Source organism: Calliopsis andreniformis, chromosome 2, assembly GCF_051401765.1.
Source record: "Calliopsis andreniformis isolate RMS-2024a chromosome 2, iyCalAndr_principal, whole genome shotgun sequence".
Classification (NCBI taxonomy): Eukaryota; Metazoa; Arthropoda; class Insecta; order Hymenoptera; family Andrenidae; genus Calliopsis; species Calliopsis andreniformis.
The window spans coordinates 3,116,275-3,131,108 of record NC_135063.1 but is presented as its reverse complement, the minus strand read 5'-3'; the positions used below and the strand labels follow the sequence as shown (position 1 = coordinate 3,131,108).

The following is a 14,834-nucleotide window of genomic DNA, read 5'->3' as shown; positions in this document are numbered from 1 at the left end:
CCTTCGGAGTTCAATGTTTGCAGAGCTGTATTATTTTACTCCGTTCGAGTAAACGAAGAACAAGGGTACACGTAGGAAGCGATCACTCAATAGGCTTAACACGGCTTATCGAGAGTCTCAAACTACAAGGGGACCACGATAAAATTCATGCATCTCATTACTATTGTAACGTTCGATTTCAAAACGTTCTTCTAATTAAATCTAGCACGCTTCTCCGACCAATTTCGCCACTGTGACCCTAATGCCGCGCGAGTACTCAAAAAGCGTGCACGTGCTGACTCGCTAGCGCCTATTCGCATCGGAACAATGAAAAGAACGTGAAAACAGAAGGCGAGGGAAAGAAGAAGAAGGAGCGAGCGACAGAGAGAGAGAGAGAGAGAGAGAGAGAGAGAGAGAGAGAGAGAGAGAGAGAGAGAGAGAGAGAGAGAGACGAAGCGCGGTTGCTCTTCAGGGTGGAAACATTTTAATAAACGTGCGTGCACTACCCTCCGAGGGGTGTATAAATATATTCGGTTGTTCCAGCGGAAGACCGCGGGGAAGAGAGAAACGGAGTAGCGAGCGAGGAGGTGAAGAGTCGGAGCTGGTCGGTGTATCGGTGAAACGGCAAAAGGCGTCGAGGGGCGAGGGGATGCTGGAACGAGAGGCAAAACATGTTGCGGCACGAGCTGCCTCAAGAGCACCGCAGAATTAGCTTTATTATAACCTGGGGGCCATCCATACATGCCTAACAGAGCACGAACATTCGCTCGGCCAATAAGCCGAATGCTAACCAAACATTTTCGCGACTCGCCGCACCCTCGAATTTATCCCTGCCACTGCGCGTCCGACGTAAAGCCAGCGCAGCGACCGGCGGGAGGGAGAAGGAGGGATCGATCTCGCGAATTAAAGCTGGATATCTATTTAATGCGCGGACCGTTAATGTTCGACCGCGGTCGACTATTAATATACCGGCTGTTTGCGGGGACCACTTAAAAGATTACCAGACAGTTTGGGGAATTATCGGAAGCTGTAGATTACCCGGGCTATTCTGCGGCCATCTGCGTCGCTCGATTTATGGGGCCACTTGATTTAATAAGTACCGAACTTTCTCTTTTGATTTAGATGCAATCATGTATATCATTTCATTTCATTTGTTCTTTAAGATATCTTCCGACCCTGATATCACTACTGTGTCTCATTTTTAAATGCATTTGGGCGTCATTTTTATTGAAGGTCTTTGGTAGCCCTATCATCCTAAATTTTCATGAAGTGATTAAACTTAAGACTTTGTCGAAGATCATTTTTTTTCTCCAGATTCAAAGAACGCTGATACTGCACCTTTACTACACCCTTTCCATCTTCCGCTTTGACCTTAAGAACAATTTTCTCTGACTATATTTTCCGCTTACTTTCCTCATCCTGCATTTCCTAACTAGCCTCGCAAATCCAACCTCGTCTTAGTCTCTAGATCATCTCAACGTACCACCCACTAGATCCTGAATGTTCTTGGAGTCCGTTCTCTAACGAGCATCGTTAGGAGGAACTTTTCCAGTCGGCGCTGAGCAGACGAACGATTAGGCCCGGATTAGCAGCGCGCGCGAGATCGATTATGCGACGCTGCGGCTAACGTTGGCCTGATTTATTCCCCTAATGGGCGTTCGCGCATTCATTTCGTGGCCGTACGAGGCAATTCCACGGGGGCTTCGTCGGATGGTGGTGGCCCATACTGCCACTGACAGGAAAACTCTCGCTGGGTGATTCAGCGTTCGGTTCGGCGACGCCTCCCAACGACCACCATAATGCCTACCTAGCTCTGCACCCACCTCCGCCTAAACGCCATTTCCATCGGCCGCTATCGTCCGGGATCATAATCCAAGGTTTAGCCCGGACTCGGACGAAATCGCGGCGAAGTGCGGATCGCTGTTAGAACTGGACGCGCGGAATGGGTGGGACGCGCAACGCTACCCTGCCCAGAGCCGCGATACTGGACTGGATTGTTCTCACCAGGGGAACCAGCTGGCTGCTGCCCAAAATGATCAACTAAAGGGACATCGTAAGCTAAAAATGTGTCTTTACTCAAATTTAAATATTTGAATACGTAGGTACATGAACATTTGAGTATTCAAGAATTTGAATATTCGAAAATTTGAATATTAAAGAGAAAGCTTAATATTTAAAAATTTGAAGAGAAATCAAATTAAACGTTAGACAAGTAATGCAACACAACACGTCTAATTCAATTACAATAAGGGACTTGTGATCAGTACGAGGAAAATTTTCCCACTGAAATACGAATCGGTTCGGGTCGGGTTCGACAAGCTGAGCATCGAACGATTACACGACGATAGAGAAATTCTGCGCAGGGACGATTATTAGTCGAGCGGCTGGTATGGCGGCGGGAGTAATTCATAACCGGTGCCTCGTATTTTCGCGGGCGGCACTCGAATTTGGTCCGGATGGAGAACATGGAGCATCGACGCTGCTCGTTTCCCCTCCTCGTCCTCCGCCGGCCTCCGTTGACAGGATTATATTCGTACGTACCTATCGTGTTCCTCGGTGTACCTCGGTCCCGCAATACGCGTCGCGCGATCATATTCCCGTCGACTAATAAATTTACCATGGTACTCGAGCGCACGGCCATCGTACGACTGTCGTCGGTCGATTGCCCCTGCCGGCAATGTCACTGTTTCGAGGACCTTCTACAACGACTATCGACGCGATTATTGCCGGATGAAAATCCTACGAGGTGCTGTGCTCGTGACGCGTTGATACGAGGGATTATTCCAGGATTATACAACGTACCAACACCTGCCAGCTGAGGCTACGCGATCTTTTGCTTGCGATATTCAAGCCTTGAACATTGTCAATCAATACTGCTCTAATATTTATTAACCCCTTCGCGTACAATGACGAGTTTGTGTCGTGGTCATAATTTTAGGCCAAATATGAATATCACGAGACAGATTTGTAGTATTATTAACAGGAACGTCTTTTCCAACTATTCTGGACCCGCATTTCGCAGAGGTAATTTGTACTGTAAGAAGCTAACATAGTGAAAACAATGATCTATTTATATTTCAGTTTAGCTAGTACCAATGCTCAACATCTTATAGTAGGTATTGCGAATCTGAAAAGAATTCGCATTCAGTGAAGAAGTTCTTCACTAACAATCACGCTGGCGCCTTGCACCAGGCTTAGCCTAGCACAGTTTCATGTCCTAACGAGTTTATCGCATCCTCTTTAACGTTATTAACACGGGCTAACGAACTGGAAGTGCCGAGTCACCGTGGTCCTACGCTAAACGTAGATGCACGGTTCCAGCAGGTACGCGTGCACCTGTACGTGTGGCAGCGTCTAGTCGTGTGTATGTTAACGTAAGTCTATACACACGGGCTTGTAAGTGCAGGGCGAGAGCAGGCGGTCGACGGGACAGGTTACGTGTATAAGGTGGGATAAAGGTACGTATAGGCAGAGACTAGCCTGTCTGTGCGGCCCTGATACCCCAGTCTCTGGGCTAATTCCGAGGTGTAATCTGCGGGTACCATCTCAATGGATTAGCATATAGATAGCGAGGTGGGCTGACCGTATATATGCGCGCCTAGACCACGTCCAGGGGACACGGCCATGTCCGTTTTGGTCTCGTGTCCTCAGGACGTAAGGGGGTCACGTGAACCGCCGCAACACCCCCGCGATTGCGGAGAACGAACCCCGAGGGACGTGTATGCTTACGGCCTTTGAGGTTAATTAAGAAAACAGTGGACCAATCGTGTCTAGCCAACGATTTCCTTGGCCGTGGCCGAGCTTTATCAACCCGTGAGAATCATCTCGAAGATGGATCGTTACCTCTGAAAATCATGATGCCTATCCAGAGACCAATCTCGTCGATTATCGTAAGCACTGCAACAACCCGAAGAAACTATGCACATAAGGAACACTCGTGAAGAGGTATACCAAGGTGTGACAAGAAAAGAGCTAGAGTACTAGCGGGAAGTGTGATCGACATGGACGGCAGTTCACCATTGGCAGCGGCCACGTGGGGAGGAGTAGACAAGGCCGAGGACCGAATATTTCGCTGGAGGTGATTCGGTCGCGAGGTAATTTGTGCTCACAGCGGGGCTGAGCAAACATGCGCGACGGGGGTGCCTCGAAAAATTAAATAACTCGATGACTGGTCACATTCTCCGACACGCGGGCATACATAGCGACTGGTAACTGGAGGACCTTGTACGTATACACTCGCACGGAGCACCACCGTCCAAGATGTCCGCGAGAAGGGCGCCTCAGTTGAATGACGTGGCTTTCTATCTCCCCCGCGTCTTCCATTTTCTCCAGGCACCGGTGCCCAGGGTATCCCTGGGGAACAGCATCGAAGGCTCTGTGGAAGCTAGGACGGGCCCAGGACCAGGCCCAGGGAGCGAGCGCCGGCCTCCCGCGGACTTATGAATACAAATAGCCGCTCACTGCGCGACTCAGATCCTTGATAAGGAGCACTTCTGGCTTACCACCGCCTAGCATAAAGTACGGGCTTAGGCCCTTACGGACACCAACGCACCACCGTTTAACGGAAGATTATCCTCGCGAGGGAGAGAGATTCGCATCGGACGATATCGTCCTTGTATCGGCTGGAAGAAAGAGCTTCGAGAATGTTTCGCGGCCTTGAGGGGAGCCGAGCTGGGACCGAGGAAGGAGCTCAACTCTGCCGTATCGGTTTCTCCACGTGAATGGTGAAAGAGACGTTATTAGCTCGGAACAGATACGCTTCTTCCGGGAAGCAGAAAACGTTTAAGTGAAAATGTAGCCGTTGATAGGTAGATAAGATACTAAACACTGTCCGGGGTGATGATAACGAAGCTGATGGAGGAATTTCGCTTCTGAATTATTTTCTAATGAGTGAGAAAATTTCTAATGCATTTTGCTGTATCTAATATGTTTTAGTAGTAAAGTATCGTTCAAGAAAGCTGCTATTAGGATATCTTAAAAATGGACAAAACTCGTTAATGACTACCTACCTCATATGTGATAGATCAAGCTTGACGTGTATTACTGCCAATTTGCATTGATAAATATTTAGACGGGCGAAATTATTACGCACATTCAATAGCCTATAAAGCGAGATACGAAATAATTATAGCATGTTCGCAGCTAATTTACAATAAACGGGACGTACAATACACGGAACCGGATGCTTATTAATTTTCATGTATTCAATCTGTAAAGTGTCTACCAATCCGGCCGCTAATAGAGGTGGCTGATATTACACGAACGATCAATGAATTAGATAAAGTAATATGAATATTCCGAGTGAACGCACTTGGAAAAAATATTCATGCCGTTTCGGTATTCGCGAGCGATCTTATGCAACGATCTCTCTCTCTGCCCTTCTCGGTCGCCCTCTCCGTGGAATGCATTTTACAGTGCCGATAACAAATTACGCGTCTTCATTCGTGTTCTGCCTTCCAAGCAGAAAGGAATGCCATCGCTCGATCGGTCATTCCCCGGTTTCATCCGGTCGATCAGTAAGAAGATACCCACGCTCCTGCCGCGCGTTTCACGATCGGAGACAGTATCTGCCTCTATCTGTGGCTAATGTCGTGTAAGAACTACGCCTCCCCTCGATCTACTGACAGCCATTTGCTCAGACACTCTTGACCGCGATAGGAGCTGTAACTCGAAAGTTTCTAACGAATTTAGAATGTCTCCTGGATCCATGTAATACAGAAATTTTAATCCAACAAGAATCGTAGTGCAATAACAGCCATTTCTAAAATTCAACGCTTCCGGCAATGAGACTTTTAGACGAGACTAATTTGTTCCGAACCATTAGTTTGATAGCTCCCTACATGACTATACTTTGCTTTCTGTCGCGAGGATTGACAGTTAAACAGTAGAAAAAATGTCTGTCCCACGACCTGGACCACCAAGAACGTCGTGACCCGGAAGGGTGGAGCCTCGTCCGCTATCGTGACAGTCACAATCAGTTTTCGACGTACTCTTAGACTGTCACTACGGGAGATGGACTCCCGCGGACGAAAGGTGGCCCCTTGGTGAATGGCGCATACGAAACGAAGAAATCAAGCAATCTGATTTATTCGGTACAGTTCCCGACTATGGAAAAAGTTATTTCGCTCCACGGTAGTCGGCTGAGCTTCATTAATCCTGACAATCATGGAGCCCTGTAAAATTGCAGGATAAACTGCCGTGGCATACCGAACCACCTGACGTGAAACTGATATTTCTAATTCTACAGGTTGCTTCAAGGATCGTGGCCGTAACAATATGAGTGAATTTTATCTCATCATGTTGAACTCATTTTTAGATTCATATCCTCGTTTCACGAACAAGTATATGATATGCCATAAGCAAACAATAATAAAAAGTAAATACATATGTAAAAAAAGAATTCAATATGAAATGCCTTTGTTCGAATCAAAACCTGTCTAGCAGACAATAGCTACTGTCTTATCTTTTTGTGTCGTATCTCCATTAGTATACAGTCACCTGCGCACAAAGGACACAAAGAATTCCCTCGGAAGCGAGGACGGATCTACAGGGGGGCGACAGTTAAGCAAACAAATTTAATGCGCGTGTATAGCGGCACCAATTTAAATGATAATGTGCCGTGTGTATGCTTCCAAGATTAACTCGTAATAGGCTGGAATAAATGTCCTGTTACGCGTATCTAGCATTGGAACTTGGTTAATAGTAGGTGCTAACTACTCCTGTAGGCTAGCCTGTTTATATCAGTGCATCCCTGTATCCCAGTACCTGAATATAAAAACGCACCGCGCGCGATGGCGCCAAGGAAATTGGGTCGCGTATCATCGTCTCGATCATCTCGATGCTCTTATTCGACATAACGGCGATAAATTATCATTCATGGCGAACGGTACCACGGATGTCTATAATTATCCAGACCGGTTATTAAACTCTATCTACTGGTATTTGATTATCGCGGAACGAACTGTCATGGCGTATTGGTTCGACAACCAATCATCATTGTTCAGCTCATGAATTCAATTTATTCAATTTAAACACTACCGAATATTGGGAGTCATCATGTTTCTAACTCCACAGAAATGGAGTCTACACTGACACTGGCCATTAACTTAACTGGGAGGTTATTATGAGTTTACTCGTTTACTGTAATAACCGTGAAATAATTAGATTAAATGTGACATGAGAAAGAACTTACAAAAATTTATGGTCTGAAATAATACGTATTTTCTGAACGATAAATAACTTCTGACGAGTGTCCAAAACACACACACGGATAAACATAAAATCTTGTCGCTCTCCATGTTTTATGTGGAATCGTGAAAAGTGGACCCACCTAAATTCTCAGTGCCAAACCCTGTACCTGACTCGACGCAACCATCGTTTCATCAGTTTCAACCTGCTTCGCGACGTGCTTATTGATTAAAACTCTCGCCGGAAAGCAAGGTCTCGTAAACAAGATAAAAACTGTCGACGGGAGGACGATAGCGCGAGCAAAGGTCGAAGAGTCTTCGAACTATGAGGTAAGTTTGCCTCCGGGGGTGTCTTGTCGGTGTTGTCGCGGATGGGATCATGCAAGCTGTGCCCCCGTCCCTCGCCTCGCCCCCACCCCGTCGTTCCACCGGTGAACCTCTTTGCATATACATTCTGTAAGATTACTTTGTGCGGTTTACACCCTCGACCCACCCTCCCGGTGCTCGTCCTTCAGCCCGGCGCGCCTCAGCCTTCGACGACCCAGCTCCTTTCGCCAGGAGGCAAACTACCCTGGCAAGTTTCACCAAGGGTCCCTAATGTATGCGGAACTATACGAGAGAAATTCCAAGTTCGGCACGGCCGTGTTAGAGTGCCTTTACGATGAGTATCTCCAACCACCCTCTCTCGCTCTTTCACCCGCCACGCGGAAAGGACGAACTACCGACAACTCTCGCCCCCGTATAAGAGGCGAACACGCGTGATCCTAATTAGAACGCGTCCTCGAGGTGTCGAAGTAAAAGCGGGTTTCTTGTCGAGCGTATTCGCGCGAGACGCTCTCGACGCTCGTGCGTTAATACGCGAGCAGAAGCTGCGAGAAAGTGGCGAATACACGGAGCGACGAAAAACGTGCAGCGATGAGGGAAGTTTCTCTAACGTCGAGGACGTAAAAAACTTTGGAGGAATCGCCCCACAGGTTGAACGATTCTCGAAACTCGTAGGACGCGTCGGTAGTGTTTTCGTGGAAAAAGGAGGAAGAAATATACATACGATTACGAAAATTCTCACGGAGATACAACTCTTAATAGTATTCTTTACCACCCACATTTTCAACGTATTTACATAAAAACGAGCGAGGTCTGTGGCCCCGAAGCGCGATGACTACGAATAACCGCATTAACTTCGTGCCATCGTTTTAATATTTCCCCTCATTCGGCGTTCTCGCGAGGGTTAGAACTTTTCGATGTCTTTTTTCTCGAAGTGTCCTATAAACCAGTACGAAATCTGAGGTCTTAATAGATATGTACTATATTCTTTCAGTTTAACGAGAGACACGAGAATGTTTGCTCGCGAGTTCAGATTCCAAAATTCATTCAAACAAAAGCAAACACTACAATTACAGAGTGATTTTTTCGCTAGTGGACCCAAAAGCGAAATTCTGTTCTGTCTCAAAAGAGATTTTGTCCTTCTACCCGATAAGTTATTGAATGTGTCATCGACGACGACAACTACTGCAACAGACGTTTGTGTGCATGTGACTTGTAAACATTTTGCAACGACATCTTCCATTTCTTAGATGCTTAGCATTTAAAACTTTACACATTCGACAGCTTATTGGGTAGAGTAACAAGATCTCTGTTACGATGTTTAATCGGTGGCACCGTTTTTGAGTCCACAAGCGAAAACATCACTTTCTATAACACAGTACATCACGAATTCTTCATTATACAAACACTATCCTCTACTCTACGTGTAAAATATTTTGAAACGCGTGGGTACCCCTTGGATCACGATTCCCAAGCCTCCTCCCTAATTGCTGACGTCACGGTTAACGCATAAGCTTCCATCGACACGTAGTCGTGTATCGTGCATTCAATGACCCGTAACGAGCGTTTCGAAGAAAGCACGCCGGAAAATTACGTGAAACGTGTTGACGCGGCGATCGGCCAGCAAACGACGGCGGCACGCGACACAGCGCTAGACGAAACGGTCATTAAGGATGCGGAGGGCGGAATCTCATGGCCGCGGTGCATGATAATTACCAGTAAAGAAAGCTCCGACGAGGAGGCTCTACCTCTCAGCTCCCGCGAGATTACAGGATGTCCGGAGGCGAGAGAGGACTCCCTCCGCGTCACCCGAAACCCTATCCGCGCTAACCGCTAATAAAAATTAACAACCGGCCCGGTGGATTTGTACATGAAAGACGAGCCGCCACAAATAGACGGGCAGCGCGTGAATAATAAATAATTACCGCTGAACCACGCGCCACCCATGAGCTCCTTTGCGGCTAGCTTACTTACACGGATGAGTGCGATAAAAGCGGCCCGTGTTTCCGGTCAACTTTGTATCGCTCGCACGTATATCGCGCTATTCCGTGTTTTCTGGAAAGGAACCTGCGATCTTTAAACCTAGGACGGGGAATTCGAATAACGCGTATGGCTTCTCTCAAGCAATCTTTTAACTGAGGTGAGTGAGAAATGTGGTCATCTGTTAGGAAAAACAGTATTGTATAAGATGATTAAGGTGTTTCGTGCGAGATTCAGGTTACTTATCCCACGCGATTGTGATATTTAAATCAGTATCCTCCCCTGTGTTTCGAGGGCCCTTACGAGTGAGAAACCCTTCAGTGCTCAAGGATCAGAAACAATAAAAGGAATACTGTGATCGGTAACCCGTAGCACGTTCGAGTAGAAGGGCGCTCCTGCCGATTGCTTGCCGCGCAGGGATCCACGTGGCCGGTCCTTTTAATCGTTCAGCACGATAAACATATCGAAATTATGATGGAGAATCGGCTGCATAAAGGACGAGCGGTGCTGCCTGTGCAACCTCCGCGGCGGAAGGGATTTCTCCCCCCCCTTCTCCTGCCGCGCGTAGCCTCCTCCACTTTTAATTTTCAGGCGCGGCTAATTATGATTTACGGCAACATCGGCGCAACATCCTGATCGGTACGCGAGATACCGCCCGCAGGATATTCAAATGCGATGAATATTGCTCGCCGCGATAAACGGCGCACGAACGACAGAGGAGACGAGAAAACGAGAAAGAGAGGGAACGAAGGAAGAAAAAAGGGGAGAGGGTGAGGAGGCGAGAGGTGGGGGAGGCGCGCGTGTAAAGGATACGAAAAAAGGATTCTTAGTAGTCTATTCGGTATGCAAGATGCCCAGCCAGACCTGTACACACCGTGACCCCTTCCCTCCCTCGAAGGATGCATATCCTTGCGTGCGGATTATTCGATGTATCGAGAGCCCGCTGTCGCCTCAAATCTCTCTCACCTTTTAACTGAAGTGTCGGCCGTTCTGATGCGTGCTCGTTAGATGGTAGTTACGATTCGAAAGCGAAACGTTTAAAAACAGCTCGTGTTATTAGCCGATGCTATCGCAAGGAAATAAAAGATACGTATTTATAGATAGGGAGCTCCTTTACGCGTGTTCTCACATGAATTACATCCGCGTGAAGATCGGCGCCAGATAATATGAGCTTTCTGTTAGAACAGAGTAATTTGTCGATATTTTATACGGGAGAAGTAGTGTCAATGCGGTAGTTGCGCCGTTACACGGTCTGTATACTTCATAATCCAAGTGTTGCCCGAACCAAGAGTTAAATAATTGGATGTAAGCTTCAGAGATATGATTTGATATTCACACATAAACCTAACAGAGAAACCTGGCTATTTCAATGGTCAATTTTATGATGCACTTACTATATAATTTAACCCCTTTAACAGGCGTTTTATTAATTAATTAATTCATCAAGCCGTTGCCTGAAGTTTCATAATGCTCCATGATAATTTGTGCAAATGGTTACGCTAAATTCAATAGATATAGAAATGTAAAAATAATTCATAAGCATTCAAACATATAAGTACGTACTCATAAGTTCACTGTTGCAACAACAGCCACGCGTTTTTCTATTAGCGTTCACGAAGTTTTTCGTATTACCACCATCACGGAGTACCGCGCGCTTATTTTGCAATCGTTCGACTCTATTATTTCGAGCAAGCCACCGATTGCCGATTCTGATTAGGCAGTTGCAGAGGCGCGCCTTGCCACGGAATGTATCACGAGACCGCGAAAGAATGGCTGCACAATTTGTTAGTCAATGAACCGAGCAGGTACAAGGCATAATTCGTCGTGGACGATCAGCGAAATAATTATCGTGGTGTTTGCTGTGCAATGACGTGAGAAATGAACGTAACCCGGGTGAAAGCGTGCAAACGTTTAGTGACGAGAAAGAGGTAACAGTCTTATCGTTAGAAAGAGAGAAGAAAGGTTAACTCGGTTACCTTGTCTGATCGCTTTTTAGTGGGTGTGATAGTGCCGTTAGGTCTGCCCTGAAGATCGGTTTCGCTAGCCATCCGGTTGAAACGTTGCATCCGCTCGCGGAAGCTTAATTGCTCGCTCGAGCCGGGATTCGTCGCGACAGCCTCATCCTCCTGCATGTTTAATATATTCGCATTGTCGAATTGAAGAGGATAACAATCACGACTACGCCCATATCTACAGACTACACGTACAACCAGCGACAAATACAGCGACATAGAGGGGGCAATTACTAGTCCCGAAACGTGGAAAGCTCGGAGAGAATGATGCGACAGCAAATGAAGAATGCTCTGTTATCTACCGGCACACTTTCATGCTTCTAATCAAAGCGAGATAATGCTGTTTAAGGAGTCAATTGTGCGGCACGTAGATGCATACTAATGGGGGGAAAAAGCAGGAATGGAAACGTGGTTTTGCAGTGAAAAAATGAAATGAAATGCTATAAGCGAGTTAAAAACAGTCTTTTTGCGGACGTGAGTTCATTAAATTTATTAAAACCATAAAGATCAACTTTAAATCTTAAAGAAAAGTGTTTCTTGAAGAGCGTCTAAAAAGCATGATTTATATACAAAGAGCATGTTTTCTAATTTTCACTTCGTAAATGGCTCTAAGCGACTTAAAAAACATTGACTGTGAGGAATAGCGTTGTACATAGACCGTGTGTTTCTAATGAGTGAATAGAATACAGGGTAAGGAACATCGGTATCGTGTACTACATTCACTATTCTACGTCTAATGTAAGTAACGTTTACTGTAACCATGAACACCTTTCTACGTAACCGATCCACGTATTCGCAACAATGTTGCACAGTAACGCTCGAATTATCCGGGCACAAGTGACTACTACGTGATAAAGCGAAAACGTGTTTACCCATTTTACATATGCACACAGTATTTACATGTGTAACCATAACCGAAAGTGTATCGACAAAATATTAGATAACATGCAAGTATTACACATAGAAAAAAAGATACGTGGAATTTCAACAAGTATATCCAGAGGACTAGTTAGTTTAATTAAGAATCAATTAACCATGTAAACTCGCGAGAGGGTAGTGCCTACATAAAAAAGCCGATTAAATTTATTCCAATACCATGTAGTTATAATTATGTAGATAGTGTACCAGCTAACCTCGTGCGATTGAAAACCAGAATATTTCTCTTAATATGTTGTAATTTCATCATTCTAATATGTTTAATATACAATATTTTCTCCAAAAAACTCATTTTTTGGTAGCATTAAAAAATGAAATACAATGAACATATAAAATTATATTGTAATACAACTTACGTAATCGACAAGACAAGGTTTCTTTCACTGTTGGCACCACGTCACTCTATTTCAAAATGGTTTCAATCGCAAAAAGTTGTAGGCGACATCTACAGTCTGTCACTCGAAAATAATATTTGTAATACAAAGTCCACTAATTCTTGTCTCACTCCAAGTCCCATACTTCAAGTTCCATTTTAAATGTCACCGATATTTCTTCACTCATCGTATATGTAACTTGAATATACCTTCCCACGATACAAAAATAATTATAAACCCTCTTTATGCGGAACATGGAAAGAACATTTCGCTGCACTAGTACCACGTTGTACTCGCATCAGCGAAATTTTCATATCTCAACGAAATAAGTAGGAATGATTAATATAAACGTCCCACAAAGTGTATTACTTCTACATGTATTTCAATCGCGACCACTTCCCCATCCCTGCGTGACATCCTCTACAAATATCGTTAGTCTAATTCATCGTGTGACCGTCTGCACTTGGTAGCCCCCTTTCACAGTGCTTGATAACATTCCACCCTTTCTTTGAAACAGTATACATGCAGGAAAAACTCACCTTGATAACCGCCTCTGATCCTCCCCTGTTCCTGTCAACGTTCTCCTTATTCTCGATCTTGATCTTATCTTGACTTTTACGGCGCGGTGGCACGGGTGGCGACGACGTTGAAAATCCAGACTCGACACGGTCAATGCCATTTTTCCGCGCATCGATAGCAGCCTCTTCCCGCGCGAAATTCGAACAGGACTCCTCGCGACTCGTGTTCACGCCGCTCGACTGTGGGCTGATTGGCGCAGGGGGTGGAGGACGATAAGGCGGAGGAACTCGCAGGGGGGAGACCGGGGTGGCTAAGTCAGGAGTAGCAATAGGCGATCCTATTTGCTCTGTCGTCGGAAGCTCCAGATTTTGTCGATACTTCTTCTTCAACACTAAATACTTTTCCCCCTGTGTAAATAGTTTCCTTTAAAATGCTAGATTTCTCGATAAACGAGCAGAAACTTCGCGCGCCGGTTTTGAACTTCACCAGCGATGTTATCGAGTTCGGAAACTCGATTTTTATACGACATTCTCGCGAACGAACTCTACTGGCCTAATTGCGCATTAAGAGTATGACCAATGTCAAGTGTCATATCTACAAATTTCGTAATTCAAGTAACAAAATAAACACTTGAGTAATTGAAGGTCGCGTATCAGTAAGAATCAAGCTTAGAAAAATACACTTAAAAGACGACTTGTCAAAATCTGAATAGTAAAATTGCAAGAAAAGGTAAAGGAGAAAAAATAGAAATCTTCTAGATAAAACTATTTTTCTATGAACCCGCGCGCGATATCAGAAAAACCGGCAACGTCGCACTACGCGCAACAAGTCGCTCCTGTCAAGGCGGAAACAAAATTACTATTCGATGACGCACCTCTTCGTTCTTTATAGTGGCCAGGGTGTTCACGTACTCCTTGAACCGATTCCGCGCCTCGACTGAAACGTGAATATGACAATTGTTTATTGGCTGTCGTTCTTGCATACGATGCCGAGACAATAAGTCTGGCCCGTGTTTACACACAGCGCACGGTATAACATTGAGGTCACACCTTAAGAAAATAAGACAGCTACCTAGGCGTACGATGAAAAGGAATCTCGACCTACCTCGGGTGTCGGGGTCCGTCAGGAACTTCTTAAAATGCTTCACCACGTCGTGATTGCGGGCAGTGCCACCGTTTTCCAATAAATATTTGCGAATCTCCTCGAGAGACAGTTCGCTGGGCGTCGCCATCTTGTCACTACTGACTGACACGCCAGCGCCACTAGCGGCAGCTCGCGACGCCGTCGATAAAAACGACCTCTGTGATGTCGTGTACAGCGAAGTTCCAGGATCTTTCGAATTTATGTGAATGCAACATGCGACATATGCAAATGTACGTACATATTTTTATGAGTATAAGTTTTTCTGAATTGATACAAGATGCATGACCACATTACCAAAAACTTCTATAACAAGTCAATGATGGTTAATTGCTGCTTGAAAATGCAAATCAAAATTATGTATGCGTGAAAATGTATACACG

The 14,834-nt window shown here is 45.4% G+C and overlaps 1 protein-coding gene across 2 annotated transcripts in view; it reads right to left on the bottom strand.

Moving 5' to 3' along the window:
* Positions 1 to 14,542, bottom strand: part of LOC143188106 (uncharacterized) — a 73,841-nt gene extending 59,299 nt beyond the window's left edge. Inside the window, exons 1-4 of one of the 2 annotated variants that reach the window (XM_076392167.1) lie at positions 14,416 to 14,542; positions 14,186 to 14,247; positions 13,332 to 13,718; positions 11,447 to 11,596 (exon numbers count right to left, since the gene is read on the bottom strand). In XM_076392167.1, the coding sequence (XP_076248282.1) occupies positions 11,447 to 11,596; positions 13,332 to 13,718; positions 14,186 to 14,247; positions 14,416 to 14,542 (726 nt within the window). The remainder of the gene's footprint in view (positions 1 to 11,446; positions 11,597 to 13,331; positions 13,719 to 14,185; positions 14,248 to 14,415) is intronic. The other variant, XM_076392168.1, reaches the window with a different exon arrangement.
* Positions 14,543 to 14,834: the final 292 nt, after the last annotated feature.